General features: G+C 35.9%; 1 protein-coding gene across 1 annotated transcript in view; it reads left to right on the top strand.

Annotated features, from left to right (window-relative positions):
- The window catches only part of DCAF17 (DDB1 and CUL4 associated factor 17), a 19,539-nt gene extending 2,260 nt beyond the window's left edge, over positions 1-17,279 (top strand). The window contains exons 4-15 of the mRNA XM_005415853.2: positions 1,631-1,721; positions 2,640-2,782; positions 3,573-3,651; positions 3,790-3,879; positions 5,957-6,064; positions 6,569-6,674; positions 10,041-10,183; positions 11,557-11,666; positions 12,062-12,149; positions 13,677-13,760; positions 15,128-15,283; positions 16,038-17,279. Of these exons, the coding sequence (XP_005415910.2) occupies positions 1,631-1,721; positions 2,640-2,782; positions 3,573-3,651; positions 3,790-3,879; positions 5,957-6,064; positions 6,569-6,674; positions 10,041-10,183; positions 11,557-11,666; positions 12,062-12,149; positions 13,677-13,760; positions 15,128-15,283; positions 16,038-16,163 (1,324 nt within the window). The 3' untranslated portion in view covers positions 16,164-17,279. The remainder of the gene's footprint in view (positions 1-1,630; positions 1,722-2,639; positions 2,783-3,572; positions 3,652-3,789; positions 3,880-5,956; positions 6,065-6,568; positions 6,675-10,040; positions 10,184-11,556; positions 11,667-12,061; positions 12,150-13,676; positions 13,761-15,127; positions 15,284-16,037) is intronic.
- The last annotated feature ends 7,549 nt before the right edge of the window (positions 17,280-24,828 follow it).

Consider the following 24,828-nt stretch of genomic DNA (forward strand, 5'->3'; position numbering starts at 1 on the left):
ATTTTCTAGTCTTGCACTAAAAAGCCAAATGAACAGTAGTTCTTTGTAGTCTGGCAACTAGCAGCATGCTAAAGAGTGTGTCACAGAATCAGCCTATGTAACAAACTTGGTACTATGTGAATTCTGTGTAAAATAAGTAAATTATTTTTCATGTAAAAGTACAGCCTGCAGTACATGCTAATTTTTGCAAATGTATTTTGTAGATCAATTCTCTGATCTAATATATTCTTCTGTTCCATGATCAGTTGCAGAGACAGGTTAGGAGGCAGCACATGGTAGGGTAGAGGACAGGAAATCTGTGTGCACCAGCCCTTGTCTTTGCTGTCCCTACTGTGAGGGAAGTAGCATGGACTTGGAGAACTGCAGTACTGAGGAAGTTGGGGACAGAGCAGTTTTGAGATAGTGTCATATGATACATAAAATACAAACTAGTCTGTCAGGGTAAACCACTAAGAGTCAATTAAGTTAATCTATCATCCACAGCTGAGATCTAAATCTGCTTTTATTCCTACATTGTCTCAATGTTTTCAGTACTGGGTTAACCTGTCTAACATTTTTCAGGTTTTCCTTTGTCTCATCCTCTCCCAGAGGGCAAAACTGTGCACAGTACAAAGCTTTTATTTTGTTGCCTTTTTCCCAACCTGGAAATGAAACTCAAGATAATTTTAGTAAGGAGGTAATATGAAGGCTTAGCGAGGAGGTAATGCCTCTTTAGTAAGGAGGAAATAAGAAGGCCTTCTTTAATGAAGGCCTTCAGAGGCAGTTATAGAAAGATGTCCACAAAAGCCCATCCTTAAAGGGATGAGTACACATTTATAGGTTTTAGGAAATTAGCATAATTGATAAAAAGCCCCAGTTCGGAGGACAAGTGGTAATGAATTCCACCTCCCAGCTCAAGCCCCTTCTCTGGAGCCTCCCTTTCAGCACTAGTTGTACTTTGTCCATGAGAATGGATCTCAAATAGTTGTTCTCAGCCTTGGTTCCCAGGGAGAACCAAGACAGCGCTGGGGCCTTGCACCTCCTAGAGCTTGGAGCTCTGGAATTTGTTTTGTCTTTCTGCCTAGGTAAAGGCCATGGAAAAGTACTGGGAAAACTAGCTACTAATACAATAGGTGGCAGAGTTACAAATATCTGTGTGAAGAATACAGAGACTATATAAAAGGAAAAAAGGCAAAACCCAAACAGCATCAATTTTAATTAGTAGAGGGTTTTTTAAAAATATCTAGACATGATGCCACACCTTTGTTGTAAAAGACGGCATTGGAAGAGCCTGAGGGGAAGGTTCCAGGATGATCATTAGTTTCTGAAAATGCTTTCTTCTTAATGTATATCACTAGAGCAAGAACATTACTATTAAGGTTGTTACTTAAAGAAACCAACCCAAAACTAAAAGTAAACCCGAAACTAAAAACAAAGCAACCAGACCAAAAGATTTGGAGAAGGTTAGCTTTAAAATATTACATTATATTAACTATTGTTTATTAGGCCTTATTTTGAGAGCAATTTCAGGTATGTTTACAAAGTAAAAATAAGATGTTTAGGTTTCTGACCTATAAAACTGTATGAAATGACTTTTTGGTAAAAAGTGGTCTATAAAACAGACTAATGATTAGCAATCATTTTCCTCTAGCATTGCGCAACAGCCAAGACTAATTTATCAAAAGTCAAAGTGTGCCAAGTCTGAAAAAATAGAAGATGCTTTATTATTGGAATGCCCATTGGTAAGATTACTTTTTACTAGAACATTTTTGTGCAAAATACTAAATTAATATATTTTGATGAAACATTTAGAATTGAGTGCTTTTTCTTTCCAAATTATTTTCTCAGTGTTTTTAAGGAGTTCAGTCATTAAAGGTTTGCAACACGTGCCTTATTTATATTAACTGAACATTTAGAGGTATACTTCTCTGAATTTCTTAGTAGTGCATTCAAATCCTTTTTTCATAAGCTTTCATGGAAGATTTTATAACCAGTGCTTTTATTCTTATGCAACTAATTCTTAATTCCTTACAAAATAAATTCTACTTATATTTTTATTTATTTTTAAATAGCAAGGACAGTAGCTGGGAGTTTTAGTTTTCTTCAGATCCATTGACATTAAAAAAACCAAAAAGCAGATACACTGGAGGCCCATTGAAACGACCCTGCCCAAAAACTCTTCTACGGTTTCTACCTGATAATTGCATCATTTCTCTCCTTCACCCAGTATCCACAGAGCTTAGAAATATTAGCCCTTTCCTTGAGGTGCCTAAAACTAAAGCAGTGTAAGTACCATTTGTAGCAGTTGCTGTTGAGTTATCACTGAATGTCTTCTTTTGAAATACTTAAACAATTTTCTCTTCAAGATTGGTATCAATTAGATCAATAAACAGTTAACTTTTGCAAGGAAAAGATTTTTTTAAAGGGTGCTTCTTCTAGAAAAGGTAACTGTCTTGCAAAAAGTGTGACAGCTGATTATTTATGTCATAGGTAATTATTTGACATGGACATGAACTTAGAGATACTGATCTGATTAGCAGGCAGCTTTCCTCCTTCAGTTTTTGAGGAGTGTGTATTTACTTTCATGTTCTTCAAACTGTCAAAATGTTTTGTATCCTCCTGATACAAACTTATTTCTAATAGCCTTTTTTTTTATGTAGGGGGAAATGCTACCAAGTCCGTCAGATTATAAAGCTTCCCTGATAGTCCTGACAGTGCAGAACTGGCTTCTACGTCTCTCTGCTGATAGTGGAGAAGTACTGGAAAAAGTGTATCTTGCTGGTTCCTGTTGCAAATTCTTCAGGTATTAACAACTAGGGTTTATATCATTAACAGTCAGTAGTAGTATAGTGGAGAAGGAGAGCTTAATATAATTAACAGTGATTAGTGCTATAGAGGAGAAGGGGAATCGTGTTATTTTAGTACTACCCTATGGCTGACAACAGGCTTGTTAATCTCAACCATTACCTGGAGTACTGTTCCTGCATGCTCTTACTTGTAGAAGAATTTAATCTGCTTTAGTATTATGCTGTCAAATTTGGTATCAAGTTCCACAAAACCTAGCCTACTATTTGCTTTTCTCTGACAGCTTTACAGCCTTTAGTATTGCAATGGCAACATACCGAGGGAGGACTTTAAGAGCTGAAAAACAAACCTGATCAAACATACAAACAATATGTTTGAAGTCTGAGCTGTTTTTAATTTGCAAAGGTTCTTTTCCATAGGGTAGCCATATTTCTCTTTTAAAGCAGGGCAGTTACTGCTTCTGGTAAACTGCTTCTTTTTTTTGGTTTTCAGAAAATATTTTTGTTAGGCTGAAGGATAGGAAAGTGGTGATTATAAAGGAAAGGAGAAAAATTAAGATTGGAAAGTGTGAATATTCACTAATTTTTCTCACAATCCTGTATGAAATAAGTCATTCCTTGTTCCATGGATTTCTGCTTTATTGCAAACAGCCCCTCTTCCAAATCAAATAGTCAAGTTTCCCTGGGCACAGACATCTGCTTAGTTATAGTTGATTATATTTTATGTGAAATAATACATTAATAAATGGTTTTTAAGTGGTTAAGGCAGGCCTTTCTTGTCACAAACAGGTATCTGAGCTGGGATACTCCTCAAGAGGTAATGATTGTAAAGTCAGCTCAGAATAAGCTCCCTGCAGCAGCACGGCAGGTAAGTGTTGTAATTTTTACAACATTGATCAAAAAAAAATTTACAAGCATAAAGATGGGGACATTGTACTTGCTTATTATGGAAGAAGATAAAGATGTCCTACCTTTAATAACTATGTTCAGTATTGTTCCTTCCCAGGCAGGAATCCAACAGACTGTATTGTTTTATCTTGCTGTATTCCAAGTTTTGCCTCTTTCATTCATTGGAATGCTGGAAATAAACAAAAAGGTAAGTTAATTTCTCTAATAATATGTAATCTGTTATGTAGTTCTATGACAGCTCTAGTTTAGACACTTATTTCAGAAGTCATACTTACAAGCTTGTAAAAGCAATTGTAACATTAATTAGCAGCAGTGTTCTTGTGTCTGATAGGGGTGTTGGAGCAAATATTCTTAATTCTAAGGATCAGAAGAGAAATACAAATGGATTCTCTTACTGGGTTACTCTTTGACATGCAGCGGGCCTTTAGCCTTTTCTTAGAGCAATCATAAGAATTAGGGAACCCTAAATTGTTTGTACACTTCTTTTCACCTCCTTAAAGACAGATGTGCCTCTGACCCAGTCCTAGTAATGGTCTATGAATTCTATATGCAATTACAAATGTTTCACACTTTTATTATCACTGTTACTGAATGACAAAATTAAATATATCTTGCTTTATCAGTCAAGAACAAACAAACCTGAGTTCAGTTTCTGACCTATAAGTGTATATATACTTAGGAAGAAACTTTGAGCCAGATTGTAATTTTTACTGTTCTAAGTCCAGAAGGCTCTGGATACAACTTACAGATGAAACAGTACAAACAGGAAAACTATGTCTGTGTAGGTATTGTGTCTCTTAGGATCCAGAGTTATAAGCTGGAGTTTTAGCTGGTGCTAGGTTGGGTTGAGGTTGTAATTGAAATTGGGCCTGGCAAGTGAAGGCAGGGGTTTAAACTTTTTAATTTGGGCCCATGAAAGCTTGAGAGTACTCTGTATTGTTCTGTTCAAAATTAGTATTTAAGACTGAAAAAACCATTACCAGTATCAATGGTGTTCTCAGTCTGGTTAGGAATGGCATGCCAGATTCATCATGGTCATAGCAGGCAGAACATGTGAAGGAGCACTTCTTCAGCTGGGTCTGTGCTGAGTACTCATCAGAGAAATTGTTGAAATTGTACTGGACAGTGCAGCATTTGGGGTGTGAGAATCCAGCCAGCAGGAGATGCAGGCAGCGAAGGCAGTGCCAGACCTCACACAGATCAATGGAATGTAAGTATTAGATTGGAGTTGGGGTTAGTGTTACTGCCTGAGGCTGCAGAATGCACCTCAGCTTTATTGAGGTGGGATACCACAACACATTGTGAGCTCAGAGTGGCTGAGGTCTCAAGGATACAAAGGAGACTTTAGGCTTGGAAGATTATTAGAGTTGGTGTCTGACAGACACTGAGACCTAAGCTAGCAAATGTATTTAGAAAAAGCCATAAAACTAAAAAAGCAGTCTCAGGAGTGAATATAACTTTCAAAACCAAACAGATCACATGATTGCTGGTAGTGTTAAGATGTAGGTGTCTTAAAGTTTCTGGGTTTCTTTAGCTTTTTATTGTTTTTAGGCCTGTTTTAACTGGTTTAATTGCTTTTTCACATAGTGAGTCAGATTAAAGAAAACTAGATTTTCAAGCATATCTATTAAAAAAACCCTATCAACTTCACATGTTGGTAATAATTAAATATTAAGAATTAGTTTGTGGGGTTAGCTCAGTGATGTGTTAAGCAGACGCACAAATGAATAGTGCATAATTTTTAAAAAAGATAAGTCAACTTCTCGTGTATATGTCTAATTTGGATTCAGAGAGAACTCTGTACTCTGTGACAGCTGGATAATGTAGTTTTAGTACAGCTGTATGCAGTCATAGAGTTGTGATTAGACTAGTATTTTACACTGGGGATGAAGAAAGAACAGAAGATCTGAAATCAGGACTTTTAGATAGAGTTGCTAAGTTTTGCTAACGTGGGATGCTGAATAATATTTTCTATTCATGTATGATAATAACTGGGTAGCATGATATGAAGATATACTGAGAATTGATTAGAGCATGAATCTGCTTGCAGAATATGACTACTGTAACTTCAGGTGTTACTGCAGTGCAATGGATTAAAGAAACTGAGCAGAACAGATGAGTTACAGAAAACTTGAACACTGATCATAGAGTTTAGTCAGAATAAAAAAAAGTGATTGAAAAATTAAGGACATAATGTCAGTTATTTGTGTTTTCTCTCAATTATTTCTTCTCTAATAGAATTTTTTTGCTTAATTTTATTCCAGATTTTTGGTAATAGTGTGACAGATGTTGCTGTTTCTAATGGAATCCTGATTGTAATGTATAGCATGGGTCTGGTCAGACTCTATAACTTCAAGGCCATTTTGGAACAGGTAATGAAGTAAAGAGTTTTTATACAATCCATGCTATTTTTGGGGAAACAAGTCATAAATATTCATGTACTCTACATAAGTACATGGGGTATGTAGGTTCCTGCCTAGATCTGTTTACAGTCAGAAGATAAAAATGGACACACTATCAGAAAAATCACTTGCAACAGTTACAGGTGGCAAAACATAAGAGATACAGGGTCAGATGGGCACTTCTGGGGAGTTATGTCAATGTTACACCAGATGTGCTTCTCTCTACACACCTAATCTGTAGTTATAGATGATTGTTAAGGCCAGAAACTCGTGGGCATGGGGAAGTTTGATCTCAAACTGAACTGCAGTTAGTCATGTGAGTTTATATCCTTCCAATCAAAGATCAAGCATTAAGTCAAAAATAAGACCTCAAGCAGTATCTAACAAGATAAAGAATGCAGTAGTAATACAGAATAAAACTAAACAGCAAGTAAATATGCATCTGTAAAGCTAAATTGTTCTGTATTATTTCAGTTCATGGAACAACCATTTGATTTGGGACAAGAATTCAACTGGAATGGTCAGGTGGGAGTTGTAGGAAAGTTTCCATTTGGTCTTCCATGTAACATTAAAATAACAGGTAATTATGACCTTTGTATTGGCTTGACTGTGGCTTTTATGGATTGATTGTGGCTTATTTCACACTAAGAAAAAATACTAAAATTACTGTGCTCATACTGTGCTGTAGCTGTATTTCTGGACTTACATTATAGTAAAATGTGCTTCCCTTTACTTCTAATTACAGTAATTATATAGGACACACCAAGAAAACTGTTAGAGCAACTGAGCTATCTGAAAAACTTTATTAGCAATGCATGAAATGGAACCCCCTTTCTTTATTTCTGAGATGCAATTGCTCTTGAGAAAGAGGAAGGACTAGGATATCTGTTAGTAGCGCCCAGAAACACAATATAGTGTGTAAGCAAAAGATGTGAGAACATTAACTTGCAGAGGAAATTCAACAAGACTGAATACAATTTGTCTGACTTGCATTTTGGTATTCTAAGTTGTCAGAAATGTGCCGATTTCAGTAAAATGAATTCCTGAGAAGAGAACAAATTACTAAAAACAATTCTAATGCCTCAAATCATTAACGTATAAATGTTCTGCATTATGTAATGACTTCTTGCTCTAAAAGCAAACAGTGGCTTCTCTTGGTGCACTTGAGATTAGAATGTGATGCTAAGAATCTTAATGAATGACTAAAGCCTGAGACTTCTTTTGAAATTTCTTTTCTTACTTTAAAAATACACACAAGCTTACGCTTGAGGCATCTAAAAAAAATTTAAAAGGTTGGTTTCACAAACATCAAAGAATGCATGCATTTATTTATTTAATATTGAATGTTTCTGTATTACATGTTTTTTTAGGTGATTCTCCACATAAAAATGTCTTTTTTTTTCAGAGTGTCAGATAATAAGAGACAAATCAATCCAGATTTATATAAAAATGAGGGATAAAGTACACAAAGATAAAGTACAGACTTATATAGTGAGGTTATAATGCAGTGTTTTATCAAAACAAACCAATATGCTGCTGTATTTGATGTCTCAGTTTTTGCAAAGGGAAATCTTCCCCCATTCTTTGTCTCCATCTCAATCTGTGAAACCACCATTTAATGTTAGGGACCTGTGGAAAACCTGCTGTGGGAACTTTAATAGGAAGATTTGATCTCATGGTTTATAGACCATTATAGTTTTTAGTTTTGAGATTTAAAACCAGTGTACTAGAGAAAACCTTTTTGATCTTTAATCATATTCAGGAATTTGTGGTTAGGAAGTTTTGAACCCATGGCATACATTTTCGTGTTTGCTTTTTGCAAATAGTTTCATTCCTGTGGTTTTTGAGTTGTTTTTCAAGAATGACAAGGGCAAAACCTTCAGTGGGCAAGATCTTAGCAGTTTAGAGTGCAGGCCTGTATTTACTATAATTGAACTGTGTGTAGTCTTCTTTCTTACTTAAGTCCTAGCCTCCCTACAGAAATTCCCTGAAGGGATGGGCATTATTACAGTACTGGTTTTATGGTGTGAGGTACCCAAAAGTGTCTAGAGATCAAACCTTACAGGCTAAGATGTACTATGCTACAGCTCTTAACTGCTGGGGAGGAATTGATTTTGGTCACAGTGTGTGATTTTCTGAACAGCTCAGAACTTAAAACTGTAGTTTGGTTTATTGTTAGCTGATACAGGAATTTCAGAAAAAAAAGCAAGGAGAAGGATACTTTGTAGAAACCTTTTCTTATTATTTCTTTGGTTTTTATTTGCATGTAGAACACTTGTTAGTACTGCCAGGAAGAGCTTTTAGAAAAGTTTGCAGAGTTTAAAATAAGTAACAAAGAAGCTCAACTGGAGATTGAAAACTGGCAAGACTTGGGAAAAGACTTGCAAACAATAAAACATGAGGAGTTTAGCAACAAGAGCAAGTGACATACAAGTGGGAATGATGGAGTTGAGGCAGCAGAATCACATTATCACAGTGGTTTAGGTGGAAACCATAATAGGAAAGGCATATTTTAAAGCAGCCTCTACTACTCAGTATTGACATACTGTTGAGATACATTTAATTGTATAATTTAGTCCATCTACCAGAATTTTTGAGGGACCTTGATATATAAGCTTTATTTAAAAAGTTGTCTGGGTAAAATGTCACAAACTTTCTTAACTCATTTTTCATTTTCTGATGGATTTTAGTATCAGTAGGTCCTTTGCTTATGCTTCCATCTTCAACATTCTCTACATTTCCAGCAGATGCATAAGTTTTTTACAACATATAGTTTGTCTCTTGCACAGAATCTCCCATTTCTTATGTGTCACTCCAAAAAGCAAATGGGACACAGCCACTTTCCAGCTTAGGAAAGACTTCATTTCCATGGGCAGTGAACTAATTCCATTCAATCTAAATGGCTAAATTGACGGAAACATGAACAAAGGAAGAGGAGAGAAGCACTCCATAGACATAATATGTGATGTCATGTGACAGCACCATTGGCATTAGGATAATTATCTAGACGCAGTAGGAAAAGAACAAGTTAAAATTTGGATAAGACCTTTGGGTCCAGATAAGAACCTTGTTCTTCACTAATTCAGTTTAGGTTTTTATATCCTCCCTGTTTAAATTCTCTTCACGACTGCAGATTTTCTCCACATTCTGTCAGTTTTCTCCCTAGCTTTTCTCTGTACTGTTAAAAAGACCTGATCTTCAGTCTAAAATTGATTCAGTTATAGCAGCTGTAGAAATTACTTTAATTTAACTAGTTGGCAGAAGTTGTAAAGTTCATTTCATTAAAAATGCGTCTCATTTAGTAAAAAGAAGACTTGTACTAATGGCCTAGTACATCTCAGTAATTTATCCCAACTGAACTGAAAGGAAAACTAGATACCTTTTGCCATTAATTGCTAAAAATTCTATATTTTGATTGATTTTTATGAACTCAGCTACAGATTGCATTCATTGTGGTCCACGCTATTTTGTTGTATTACACAAAAAGAGAAAGCAGAATCTGAATATTCTATCTTCCTGCATTGAATTCTGTTATTTGAGGTTGCTGCTTGCTGTTTCCAGTTATTTATCACTGGTTTTCTCAAGAGAATAGTGACCATCTTGATATGGTCTTTGGTCTGTTCATGTGTGGATCCTTTCTCAATCAGATGAGCTGGAATAATTTTAATTATTTGCTGTGGCTTTGCTTGTAAGTCAAAGGTACTAGAAGAGTATTCAGCATCAAGATCTGAGGAGGGAGGGAAGAAGAGGGAACTTCAGATGTGAACCTGGGTGCTGGGTGAGGTAGCATAGCTGGCACTGGAAAACAGTTAATAGCCAATGTGTTTCCACCAGTCCTCAAAAGTTCCGAAGAATTAGTAGCTTTATTGGAATTTAGAATTGTAAGCATCAATGGAATGATGACTGTTCTGCTACTAATGGTGTTAACATTACGGAATATTTGCAGATACCCCACCTTTGCTATTTGAAGCATCTTCTCTGGAGAATGCATTTCAAATTGGAGGTTACCCTTGGCATTATATCATCACACCGAACAAGAAAAAACATAAAGGAGTCTTCCATATTTGTTCTCTAAAAGACAATGCTTTGGTAATACATTCAGAAAGCAGCTTCTCTGAAATTAATGTGTATTATGTTTGTCTTCATCTCTTATTCTGAGTAGGTATAATACCTTTGTTTGCCAGTGCAGTGCTTTCACTCCAGTATCAAATTAGCTATCCCATGGAGTCATGTGTAAAATGCTTTTTTCTGAATCAATGCTGCTTCTCATATTTTCTTCATTCCAATACAACAGTGGTGCAGTCAGAGCTACACAGCACTGTATCATGACTTAAGTCTCATTACCTGTTTCCTTGCATGGTAACATCCTAATGCACTTCTGACTAGTCAGCCTACTAAATGCTGACTACAGAATTATTTTAAATTTTATAATATTGCAGAGTAAATGTCCTTACTGTTTGTAGTTTACCTTTGACTTGTAACTTTTTTCTCTCCCTAACAAAAGATTTGATTGCTCAGTTTAATCCCCTTCTGTCCCTATAAAGGTTTTATTAGTTAGTTTAATCTGTTCCTAATTATTTTTATGTACTATTCATCATATGAATACTATTTTTTGTGAGCTGTCCATCTCAGCTTTTATTTTGAATGTGGAATTGACCTGAAGATCATTCTGTATTTCAAGCAACTTCTGGGCCTGTTAAGAGTTTCTTGACTAAAAAGTCTTATCTGTAAATGTCCTTATCTCTTTTGCTTGCCTGATCAATTATTTTCCCTCCTTATTTTCAAAACTGATGTTCCACAATTGTAGCTGAAGATCAATTTTGATTCAAATAGACTTGCAATTGTTTCTCATCTGCTTTTTTTCCTATGTGGGTTCATATATTTGGCAATTGAATGATGGATGTCAGCTAAATTTAATAACAGAAAGCCACTGCCAAAATCCTGAGATTTGGACTGGCTTGCATGTGATTGCTGAAATCTCATGGTATTCCAGGCTTACATGCTCCACAAATAATTTGCACAAAGGAGGCTAAGCCTGAGGTTTGAAGCTCAAGTCAAACTCTGTGCTAATGTTTGTTGCATGTCTTTCCATTTGCCATGTCTTGGATACTCAAATAGCTGGAATTGTTGAAGTGTTTGCACAGTGTAGGTTAAATCTTCATTCTGCTTAGTTTCAGGAGAGATAGGACAATATATAGCTAAGGTACAAGGTTATTGCTTATTGCATATTAAAAATCTCAAAACTACTTTATCTTGAATATCTTGAGAATTGGAACTGAGTTTTTTTATTACTGTTGTTGTTGGTTTTATTATTGTTCCACTGCCATCCTTTCTGGTCATGTTTAGGAGCAATACTTACAAACCTCCAGAGGTATATAGTGAGGAGCTCAGTATTTCCTCTTTAATTAGATCTGGGAAACTTTCAAAATACTAATATTCCAAATTTTCCTTTTCTTCTTCAGGCAAAAAATGGCATACAGGATATGAAATGCTGTTCACTTGAACCTGACTGGATATATTTCCATCCAGATATGTCAGGCAGAATAATCCACGTGGGACCAAATTTGATAAAGTATGAGCCTCTTTTACTCAAATCTTTTATTCATTAGGGAAGTTGCATAACTGCATAAATTTAGTAGTCTGACGATTTGCAGGCCCAAACACTCATCAGACTATAGAAACTGTAAAATCTATTAATTTGTCAGAATCAAACATTCTTCTAGAAACATCTGCAGATTTTGGTGTGATGAATATGAGCACTAGAGGCCACAGTTTACATTTTGGTATGAAAAATACTCAAGGACCACTGTATCAAAATTCCACTGATAAACATAAATTACCAAAATAACTAATTTCCATTTTATTTCTTTACATTGTTTTGATGTACTAGATAAAAAAATTCTATAGAAATGTTGTAGTAAGCAGATTAGAATACATTACTTACTTTGTAATTTGTTTCTTTTGTAGAGTCTTAAAGCTTAAGGAAGTTAAAAATCATGCAGATCAAATGGAGATTGCAGAAGATTTTACAATTGTAGCCAACAGAGAAAACTGTGTGAGTTTAGTGTCTGAGATCACAATGTGGGAGTTTCAGCTATAAAGAGGGGGTTTGCATATTTGAGTAATCACTGTGTTTTATGGGCTTTATCCAAGGTTTATTGAAAGACATGTTCTGTCTTCATTGGACTTCAAGCGGTATGAAAAGAATTTTGAAAACAATAACACTTTCAGGATAGATTTCTGAAACCTTCAGTCTTTTCTTTAGTTTTTAGTGTTCTTTAGGGTGTGCAGTGTAACAATGTATCATGGATATAAAACATACTTAAAAGATGGTGACAGATTTCCTTCAAATGAAGGTGCCACCAAGTGATAATCGTGTGCTTTTCTGGTGCTCAGGTAAGTTGATCATACAAATGCTAGAAAAGTTTCGAGTCTCTGATAAGTTAGGGGCAAGTCTTCATAAGACAACAAAGACACTACATTGCTTCCAAAAGTCCATTACTTTTCCTGGCCATGCATGCCTGTCATTCTCTTGTGCCAAATTTGGCATTCATCTAACCCTTGGTGAGCCAAGTCAGTGCTCTAAAATAACAGAATAACCTGGCAGAAAAGGTGAGTACTTTCTGCTTGCTTGTTTTGCTGAACTGGAGCAGAACAGGACTGAGTCATCAATGGATCAGAAGGGTAGAACCAAGTGTGAGAGGATGATTTAAAACTAGTGGTAGAACTGAGCTCTTTAATCACTTCAGTTGTTTGATGAAGTCTTTTGTGATATAGAATCACAAAGACAATATAATGTCAAAAAGGTTAAAGAGCACACATGAAAATAATTCTAGGTAGTGCCTGGAACTGTCATTTTGATTCAGCAGACAAGGTTATGTCTTACCTAAAAGCAAGTTTTTGTAGTTTGAATACTGTAAAATGTGCAAATCTGTGATGCTAATTTTTAAGCTTTTGTGGGAAAAAAGGTTTGTGTATTAAAAATCTTCACAAACTCAAGAACAAAACCTGTATTGAATTCAAAAACTAAACGCCAGTTGCCATCTAATAACTTGCCATAGTGCTTTAAGAGAGTTGTGTAGGTAACTTCTGTTACAGTAAGAAGAAAGAAATATTAGTTCTAATCCTGCCTATGCTGTGCTTATTCATTTTGACTTCTATTAAGACACTGATAACCTATTTTTTAATATTTCTGGTGTTAATGAAGCCCAGTGGAAGCAGCCATGGTGGTTTAAGATGCTACTTCTCCCATCTTCTGGAAGTTTAGGAAAAAACAGTGGTGATTTAGCAGTCTTAATTCGCATTCCAGCATCTTGGTTCTAGTCACTTCTGTTCAAAAAATTATGGTAGCTGAGAACCTTTGCCACCTCTGTGGAACACCTCTGAATATGAGTAAACAGCAATAAAATCTCAGGTAAAATCCCCAAGTTCATGAACTCATAAAGAAAACAGCAGCACCAGGGCTATAGCTAATGAGTAAAACAAGGTCAGAAGGCAAAATGTATGGAACAGATACATTGTCAAATGGATAGAAACAACTTTGCTCCGAAGTCTAGAGACACTTTTTTATGTTTCTCCAAAGGTGAACAACAATGTTACTGTAACAGCTTCTGGTCGGGTGGTGAAGAAGCGTTTCACCTTGCTGGATGATGACCCAGAACAAGAGGTAACTGAAGTGAGAGCACTTCAGGGATTGTTTCAGTGTTTAGTTAGCCAGAAGCCCTTCTTGTTTCAAGGGCAGTGGGTGTAACCATTAGCTCTCTATATCCTTGAATTCTTTATTCCTCTTCTCTTTGTCTTCTTCCAATAGCTTCACATACTGTTTATCATCTTTTCTCCTTGGTCAGCATTTGAGCTTTGTGTTTTTTCTTTCCTTCAAGAACTGCTCTTATGCCTCACATTATCATAATTCCATGTGACTTCAATGGCACAGAAAAGATATGTTAATGTAACAAACCATTATTTTCTCCATTTAAATATCTACTTTGAACATTTCTTATAAAGCATTTTATGAAATGAAAGAAACTTTTTCTTTTCCTCTGCTTTAGGATTCTCTTGTCTTTTTTAAAGAATCTCCCAACTTTATTTTTCTCTCTCAGTTACTTTGACTGGAATGTAGGATAAGGTGTTGAGCACTTTTCCTTTATGTAACTGCTTCTTGAGATTGAAAACACCACTTGAGTCTTTAAAGGTTGTGAAAAATATTTTTTAGCTCTCTATCTAGAGCTGGATCTGTAATTGACATAAGTACAACAGGTAAAATTCATCAGTTTCTGGCAGTCACTTCTATTCTATTCTTTATTCTGAGGAAGTAGATTTTACTATGGTAAAAATACAGCACAGTCCAGTATAACCCTTAAGGGTCTGCAGTTTATTCACTTTTTCTTTTAACCATAATAAAATAATTGCACACTAATTTTTTTTTCCTGTTGTTATACTTGTGATTCCAGTAAATGTTTTTACATTATGGAAGAAAAGGACTGGCTTGAATTTAGAGTATGTCACAGCGAGATAAAGGCAATTAAGGTCATTCACAATCTTCATATTTTGGTATCAGTTCTTCACTGACCTATAATCTGTGGAGCAAGAGAGATCTGAACACAACATACAGATATTCATGGAATTACTCTAATGTACCCATTCCCTCAAAACCATTGATGGTTTAAAGCTACACTGTCTAATAACATTTCTGCTTCAAGAGCCTAAATATACTTCTTGGTCACTTTAGAAGTACTTGTTTTATATTTCTTATATGCTCCATATAAAATACATGTACTTGCACATTAGGATTTTTCAGAACATCACTTCCTTTTCTCCTACTTAAGGAATTTTGCTGAAATACCCTGACAACTCATGTTGGGAAAAATGCCTGTTGGGTATCGGGTTCCCGAAGTTTTCTTTTGGATGAGAAGACTTAAGAACTAGAATTTGTCCATACTACTTTCACATGAAGAAAAAATAGCTATGCAATTTAGGTAGAGGGGAATGTGAATTTGTGTTTGATTTGTAAACTTGAAGTTTGTTTTTCCTAAGACGTTCAAAATTGTGGACTATGAAGATGAATTGGATTTACTGTCCACTGTGGCAGTTACTCAGATAGGAGCTGATGGAAGAGCTCACCTTGACTTTCATTGCAATGAACATGGGATTCTGCTTAAGAGTATTCCATTAAAGGAGTCCTGGGATGTGGTGAGGAAAATTCTTGTCTTTTGTTCCCACTGTCTCTTCCCCATACTCATTCACATACCACTTCTGTTTAGATTTTAAGCAGGTATATAAGTAGCAAAGGGATGAGATTTGCATAAAATAACAATTACAACTCTAAAATTTTAAGTACTCCATCAGACAGTAGTTAATTTACCTGAAAATCTCCATTATTTGAAGTCATGATTGTGGGTGATTTTTTTGGTTGTTTTGTTTGGAGTTTTTTTGTTTGGGGAAAGGGTTGTCCTTAATGTATTTCTGAAGTATTTATCAACTTAAATACTCTGTGGCTAGTTACGTCAGACTAACTTCAACTTGTAAAGACTCTCCCTTGTTTAACTTGAAGTCCTCATGTATAAAATGAAGTACAGACCTCATTGTATATATATTTGGGAAGATAGAATGGGCTGTTCATCAGTCCAAATTTAGGTGGACATCCAGCTTAGATGGTCTGAAATGTTCAGCACTGTTACACCTCTTTTATCAGTGACTGCATAGGCAACTTGTGATCTTAAATCAGATGCTCTGAACTTAGATTCCTAAAATAGGGATGTGAGAAACCTCTCAAAAGTTATAAAATTCTGTCCTTTATCTGGAAGAGTAATCTCTGTGTATCCACACAAAATTTCTGCCTGATCATGGAGTTCAACAAATTTTTTGTTCCTTGTGGAAAATGATAGATATTAGCAAGTTGTGGAAATAGAGACTGCAACCTGAACTTTTTTTTTTCTCATTTCAGACTTACAGTCATGAAGTTTACTTTGACAAAGACCTCGTATTGCATATAGAACAGAAGCCTAATAGGAGATTCAGTTGTTATGTTTACCAAATGGTATGTGATACTGCAAGAGATGATGATCCTTAATGCTTTACAAAAAAACAGGAAGTGTTTAGTAAAAAAAGGAGGGAGAACTTTTGTATATATTTAAGCCATAAACACCAGCTACAGAGAATTTTGGATGCTATTTAAGGATACTGCAAGAGATCATGATTCTTAATGCTATAAAATAAGTCAGAAAGTGTTTTTGTAAAAAAAGGAGGGAGAACTTTTGTATATATTTAAGCCATAAACACCAGCTACAGAGGATTTTGGATGCTATTTAAGGACTCCATACATAGTAGTCAACTACTGGTTTTCTGGCTGAATTTAATCTTAACATTTTGTACTACTAGATAAGGTCTTGTTTCTTTTTTTCTTTGTGACACTGTACACTTGCCTGTAGTTTATCATTGCTTTTCATGTATTCACCAGCTCATCATTAATGCTAGATGCAGCATTTATTGCTTCTCTTCAGCGATAGGATTGAAATACTGGACATCAAGGAGAAAGATGTGGACTTACCTATTACCTACCATCTGCTATGATCTGTCTTACATAGTTTTACCTATGCAACTCTGATGATGCCTTAAGAGGCTACCTAAAACAGAGGCTATACAGTGTTAAAGGAATAAAGTAGGTATTTATAGGAAGGCCTTCAAAGGATACACCTTGGGCAGTACAAGAGCCTGGCTGTGGCTCCGCCCAAGATGGATGACAGGTCACATGCTTTCACACTTTTCTAAGTTTTGGTCCATTTACATGCTGGGGTTAATTGTCCAATTACAGCTTCAGGTTTTGAAGTCCCATGCTCTCAGATTGCTCTCCTCAGTTCACTGTTGTTTATGCTTTTTGGGCCTGAAGCTGCAATGGTGTCCTTGGTTCTCGGGCTGGAAAAGGATTGCTTTGTCTAATGAAACTGTGAAGAGAACTTGCTAACAATTTATATGAAGTTCAGAGTTATATAGCAATGCAGTACAGAATCTGGAAAATATGAAAGGTAAAGCTTAAGGCATCTCTAATACAAACTGTTAATTAATCAAAGTATGTAAAACTATCTAGGATAAATTTTGTATGTAGTATGAAAATTGTAGTGTTACCATTAAACCACTTAGACAAAATCCTTCTCTTGGTTTTGTGTGAGAAATAAAATCACTCAGGTTTTCTGGTTGTGTATGCTTTGGTTTAAAGAGAAATATTAAGAAATTACGTATTTTACTGTATTTTTAATACATTTTTTTATGTTTTTACATACATATGTATATCCAAGCAATTCTCTGCCTGACCCTGTTAAGGCTCAGGAGTTGTTCAGTCTGAGCCAAAGCTCCCAGCTGTTCACCCTTATTACTGTGTGCAGCCTATCTGATACATTGGAGTTCTGTGTGGTATATTCAGAATCTGCAGAATGAAAGCTTTCATTTTAAATTAAGAAATACCCACAAGAACCAAACACAGGCTGTAGACTTCATGGTGATAAAGATGGGCTCAGGAGCATAGCTCATCAAAGCAGAACTCACTACCCTCACTGTCATCATAAGCATGGTAACTCTAAATGCAAATATTTATTTTTGCTCTGGGCTTTAGTAATTAAGTTGGATCATTCTAGATGATGCAATAGAGAAGAGCTCTAGAAAAAATGATGAAAATTTTCTATTGTGAGTTTTTAAGGAAAATGTAATGCAAAAGAAAAAGTGAATTATAATTGTGGAAAGAAAAAAACAACACAAAAATGACATTTAAAAAGATCATGGAACAACAATAGAAATAAAGGACAGCAGCAACACCCAACTTCCACCCTATCTTCCATAAGTTTTCACTTTGAGTCCAGGAAAGAACACATGTCCAGTCCCTGCTATTTTATAAGTAACTATATATATGTATTTATAAGTAACTATATGAAGGTGAAAACTAATATGAAGCTGTACTCTTAAAACAGAAGACCCAACTTTTAAGCAGATACTTAAATCTTATGCTCGTTGCTGTTTGGCTTTTTGCAGCAGTTCCTCCCAGAGAAAGACACTGAAACTTCATCATTTATGAATTAGTGCAGGTACTGTTCACATGAGCAGTCATGAAGACAAGCCGTAGCTTTCAGGAGTTTGCTATGCATCCTAGTGGCTCATTTTTAACCTATGGAAGACTTACAAAGTGAGAGTTGGCTACAACTATAAATGTACATCAGGTTTTTTTGGTTTTGTTGTTTGAGTTTGGTTTTTTTTTAATGCAGCAATTTGTAATGACCAAAGGCAACCCAGACTTTGATGAAGATTGGGTCTTGTGTAAGAAATTCTATCACTCTAAATGCACACTGTGTTGCTATGCTACAGATAATGGCAGATTTCCATCCTGGCAGGTCCCACGTAGACATTTTCATTCAGAAACAGAAGAGGTTTTTATTTACTTCAAAACACTTTGAAAGCTATTTAAGAACAGAGAATCCCAAACAACTAGCCCTGAACACTTCTGAGTGTCTTGGCACCCTACTTACAGTCTGGAACACACTAAAGAAGCAGAGTCATTAAATGCTTACGGTTTGGGCTTTTCAAGCTGTGAGTTGCTTTCTGTACTTACGCAGGGACCCGGAAAACTCTAAAACTAAACTTGTGTTTAAATGGGAGGAAAATGCTGACCACAAACCAATAGTATTTAAACTGTTTAAAATAACTGTATCTGAACGAAATACAAGTACCCGCTTGCTTGGTGGCAGCCTACCTGAATTTACTGCTTTTACTTCAACTTATTTTCTAAACAAAACTCAGCCACCAGAAAAAAAGCTAGTACTTCATACTTTGCCAGGAGACTTTATATGCAAACATTTTTTAGTCACTCTTGCTGGCAGGGGTGTACTGTTGTGTAGTGTCAAATTGATATTAAATGTCAATTAATGCATTAGATTAATTAGAGTAAGAGAAGACAAAATTTTTCTTCTTATAGGCAGTACCTAACTCCTTTATGTTCAGGAAACCCATTTACTGATAGGTTTTTATTTTACAAAAAATCAGACTAAGGAATTGTTAATGTGAAATTGTGAGTACTCTTGTTTCCTGTGATTTTCAGGGGGTGCTTAGCACTCGTGCCATGGTTTCCAGAGTACACTGATAAAACCTCAATTATTACATCAAATGCAGTTTCAAGTGCATCCTTTGAAAGATCAGACCTGAAAGGCTTATGGCCTATGCTTCCATTATTTTCACTAGCACTAGATGCCCAAGGGAAAAAGATTATATATATATATATATACATACATAGAAATATGTAAATATACAAGTGAACTCTTAATGTGACGAAAGACTCACAAATGTGTATTTCACACATGGAGTTGAAGGGATCTTAGCCGCTTTTGCCAGCATTCACAATTCAGTAACTTCGCCCAAACTTTCTGCATTTAATGTGGAAAAACGTTTCTTTCTTATGTCCAATTACTTTAACAGCACGGTTTCTTGCTCATTTTATTCTCATTTTGTCTTTTTTTTTTCCTTTTGTTATTGAGAAAAAGACTTCATATGTAACAGTAACTAAAGATTGCCAAAAACTCAACAGCAAGATTTTTTTTCCTTATGGAACTGTAGCAGCTATCCCACAAGATGGAGCAGCTAATAAATTAATTTGGTTCCCAGTTATAATAAAGATTGTTTAAAGGAATACCTGCTAGAAAGGACACCTGTGTATGGAGGCACGTAAGCTGAGTGCTTTCTGAAAGAACAGTTGTGAGGAACTGTTGTTTGCTGGTTAAAGCAGGGTCTCTGAGTCTCTGCCTACAAAAAGCAAAATGTTGGTCTAGTAATTAAAAAGGTCATGGACTAGTGAATTCATGTTGGATTTCACCAAAGGTTGTTTGAAACGAACTTTCTGCTGTTGCCAGAATGGACAAATCCTAAATGGTAAGTGCAAAAAAGGGTAAGTAGTAAAACTGGTTTTCTAAGACTGAACCACAAAAGAATATATAGAACAGCAACTGAGTTCTTTTCTAACTGACAAGTATTAATACACTGCAAAACTTTTAAAGAGTTTATTTTTTCTGGACTTGATCTGACATGTCTGTAGCAATGACTCACCAATAATAACAGAATTGTATCAACAATTCAGAGAGGATCACTTGAGGCTCTCTGGTTGCTAGACTTGGCATTTCTACAGCTATGGTATTTATTTCTGCTTTACTGAAATTACAAAACAATGACCAAAATCTTCAGGTTATTATATTCTTATAGAATATAGAGTTAGAAATAATATAGAAAATAATTTTATGTCAGTGCATTCAAATATTTATAGATTTAATAAAGTAGTCAAAGTGCTTGATTTGGCTAATAAAAGATTAACAACTGCAAAAATAGATTGCTTTTTTTTAGGATTGATTTTTTTAATAAAAGGAACTAAGCATCCTAGCAGAGTGAAGAGTTACAATAATGTGATTGCTAAGAACCACTTGGTATAGCTTAGTAACTTATTTAGTAAACTGGGAGTACAAATGCCTTATTCCTGCCTGAGTGGCGAAGGAATAGTGTTGTTGAGAATATGGTATTTTTAGGGAAGAGTCAGGGCACATTCTTCTCAGGAAGAAAAAAGGAAACATGGGAGGGAAAGCTAAAATTCACTGGAATTATTCCAAAAAGTGACTCAGGAGCTCTGGCTTACTTGAGATGATGCAGGAGAAGCAATGCATTCCACATTATGGGCTTGCAGGCTCTCCAGACAGTCTCCAGTAACAGCTGCTTGCCAGAAGACAGGCAAGAAAATTAGTCTGTTAACGTGTTTACTTGGATGATGCAAATTCAGACTCATACATTGGCAATTTTCCCTATTATCTTCTGTATCTGCAGTTAGTCTCAACTTTGGATTTTGCCCACCTCTAACATGCATTTGCAGCATGGTTGCACACATTTCCATGCTCTGGGGCAATGGAAATCTAGGAAACTCCTGAACGTTGACACCACACTCCTCCTATTTTAGCCCTTTGTAATGGGGCCATTACAGCTTCTACAACTACAGCTTCAACAACTACAACTTCCACAGAGGTATTTCTAAAAATGCCACTGCCTATTTTTTGTACTGCCTGAAAGCTGGCTTGATTTTATGGCTGTCTTAGGAACATTTTGTTTTGTGGACCAAAGCAGCATACTTCCAGCATTTCTACTTCAACAGAATCACTTTTGATTTTCTACTTCACCATGACATCTCAATGACCGGAGAGAGGACAGAGAAGTAGAAATGGGATCCCAAAAATGCTAGCCCTTTATTTGTATTTGATAAATATAGCTGTTTAGAGACCCAGATGGAATTTCCCAGCCTAGAAATTTAAAAGATAGGAAGGAGTGACTTCTCTTGATAAGATTTGCTTTGAGGGTACAAAGAGTGCACATCCTGCCTTTCTCTTGTCACTTGAGCACATACTCACTGGCAAGGCTGGTGAGTGGTAGGGAAGAAAACAAGAAAGCACAAGCCAAATAAGAAGTGAAAGCAGTAAAACTTTACAATCTTGCTTTGACAATTCCAACTATTGTCCCACAGTTCCACAACTTCAAAAAGCTTATACAAAATAATTACTAGAAAAATATCCTACAACTCAGAGAAGCAAAATGTTTATAGATTGAAGACCAAAAAAAGAGTTTCATTGCACAGGTAAAAATGACTGGCCTATGACCAGGATAACATTCTGGACAAAAGGTGCACTATGTGTCTTATTTTAACTCAGAAAAAGCTCTTTCTAGGGTGGAGAATAAGTAAAAATCATTTATTGGAAGAGTCTTGCTCCATAGTCACAATTTGCAATTTGCAAAGTCAAATTAAAATTAATTTGACCTTTGCTATTGATGTTCTCAATAGCAAAGGTCAAATGGTTCTGTTGCTTAGGCATGGAACTCAGTACCAAAAAGAGTAAAAGAATCATCCTGGTTTGTTTGTGCCATTCAAACATTGATTACTTGAACTCCTTTGTCTGGATTATTCCTGGTAAGATAACTTCTACGGAGGTATTTCTAAAGCTTCCACAACAGTCAGTTAAATTAGCTGCCAGAACAAAACTGACTGGACAATCTCAGCACTTTTGTTTGTTTATAAAATGAACAGCCACCAGGTTTCTGAAAAACTCATCCAAATGCTTTAAGGGATACTGTAACTTATCTGGAATATCCAGGTCTAAGGCTTAGATCTTAAATTACTTGTCCAGCATGGAAAAAAAAAGATAAAATTGTAGCTGGTAAAAGACTCTAATCTTATTCTAAGTACAGCTAAGAGAAGTCAGTTATCGGTCACTTGAAATTAGAAACACTTCCTGTATTAAAAATTTACATGAGAAGCACAAAATAATGGCCTATGGTGGCATGGTGTGTTGCTTAGATGAGCATTTATGTACAGTTATGTTTAGGCTGCTGCTCTCAAAATGTATGAAGGGTATAGCAATGATGCCAGCAGTTGCCAAGTACCATACGTGTAATACTGGCAGGAATCCATTGCTACCTCTTCAAAATAATCTGTGAATCTTTGTCTGTTTCGTAGGTCTTTTGTTGGCTGTCTACTTTGAAGTTTTTCCAGGTCTGAAGTCACAGTTATCCTACATCTGACAATGCAGCAGCCCAAAGAAAGAAATGCATGTTAGATCATGTCCCAACAGAAGTGCTAAGAGGGAATATACACTGACAGAGTTGGTAATGTACTGGAAAGATATCATTGTCCCTAGGAAGCTCTGGAACTGAGTAGAGTTTGAACTGCTGTAGAATCTATCCACAGTAATGATTAACAAAACCAGGTGTTTGTTGCATCCTTGCAAGGACACTTGAAAGTCCCATACAGGATAGTTTCATTTTTATGTGGGGGGTTATTTTCCAAACAGATTATCAAGTGCGTCATTCAGCCCTCAGCAGTCAACTGTATCATGTTGAGTGCCCACCCCAAGTAAACATGAAATCCACTCAGACATCATAGCTGTGCTAAGGATTGCTTCTGATTCTGCACCAATCTGATATTTGCACCAGGCAGGCAAGAAGAGGTGGAAGAACAGGAAATGCAGAGAAATACAGGCCAGAGTTACTAATGGTACTGCCTGAAATCTCTTCTGCATTACAGATATTCCATAAAGAGCATTTCACTTTGTCTAACAAATTATTTTGCACTTTGTTCTGGTTTGGTTTATTTAACAATCTCTAAGCCTTAGAATTTCTTCAATTATAATTATTTTTTAAATTGTTCATCATTACTTGTTAAAACTAGGCTTCATATTCAGCTCAATGGAATTTTGTGTCTGATCTTGTTATTTGCTGCTTTAATGGGGTAAACCAGTTTGAGCTATAGGAATTAATGGAAGTCTTCTGAGAGATATAGTTGTAGCTTAAGTAAAATCCACTTGAGAAGATTCCTAAATGGGACTTTTGGGATACTGGATGTAATCAAAGCTTGTTGAAATCAGTGGGAACTGGAAGCATTTTGCAATTGGGAGATTTAGGTTCATAGGAGGCAAATTAAAATAAACATTTATGTCAGTTTTTATGCTTTACAGAGACAAAAGTAAAGTTTTTCTGACCATAATATTAAGATGACCTGTGTGCCTCATAAGCTAATGACAATCTGGCAAGATTATGCATGAGTGCATTCATCAGAAGATTTAGGGCTTGGATCTTCTCTTAGATGCTGTGACTTGTGAAATTTAACAATACAAGTGTTCTACTTGCCATTGTGAGTAGAATGAGTAACCAGTTAAATCCTGAGGGCAGGTCACACCAAATCCATGCAAACTAAAGCTAAATATCTTTATACAAGTGCTGCTCAAGTCAAGCTTTTCTTTAAAATGTCAGGGTGTATTTTTAGGGGATTAAAGACAATAATGAATAAATATATTTGCATCCCACTCCAATCTGGCTTGGTCTCCATGTCTCTACGTAGGTTTTTCCAACACTTTAGTAAGTATGGTGTTTGAATTGGCAGTATTCTACCGAAACTATTTTAAGTTTCATAAAACCATTTCCTTTCATTTTCTAGGCCTCAGTTTAAGTGTGAGATACCAGAGAGATCAAATGCTAGCCAGAGTACATAGTATTTTTTTCTCTCAATCAATTAACGAACTTCTAATTCATATGGAGGTTAACACTATATATATTTTTAAAGTAAGCCAATCAAATACCAGAACATTAGTGTTGAATATATGTTCGGCGTATCCTCCTACCACATTTGGCAGGCTTCAGAGCCAGCTGAACGTTCTACACCAAAACAAAAAGTAACTGCTGACTACGTGACTTGACCAAGCTGGTCTAATCTATCATGTATATTTTTGGCAGGTCTATTGTCTCTTTAGCAATTCTGGTTTTTTTCCTTCTGTTTTCCTCCCTAACTTCCCTACAATGGGCCTTTTCATACCTATTGGAATTGTCTAAGTTTTATGCATTCCCCTTCTTTGCTAGTGGACATTTGATATATTTGGGCTATTCAACAGAACAACGTCCATATCCTCCTGCATACTTAGGCCAGACTCCACATATGAAACTGCTTAGTATCTGTACTATATTTGGAGCGCTCAGTGAATCCAGTGAGAAGGGGGCGATCATGATGGCAAGACTGTGCTCCAGGTAAGTACATCAGTATCTTTAAGTGCACTTCTCCTCCTCTGCATTTTCTGTGCGCGCTGTCTGTCTCTTCCTAGCAGCACTCCTACTTCATCTATAAGTGCTTATGACTGTGGTGGCTTATCTTTCTGGCGGGTCTGTGAACTCTCCAACCTCCACAACAG

Source organism: Geospiza fortis, unplaced genomic scaffold (assembly GCF_000277835.1).
Source record: "Geospiza fortis unplaced genomic scaffold, GeoFor_1.0 scaffold112, whole genome shotgun sequence".
Classification (NCBI taxonomy): domain Eukaryota; kingdom Metazoa; phylum Chordata; class Aves; order Passeriformes; family Thraupidae; genus Geospiza; species Geospiza fortis.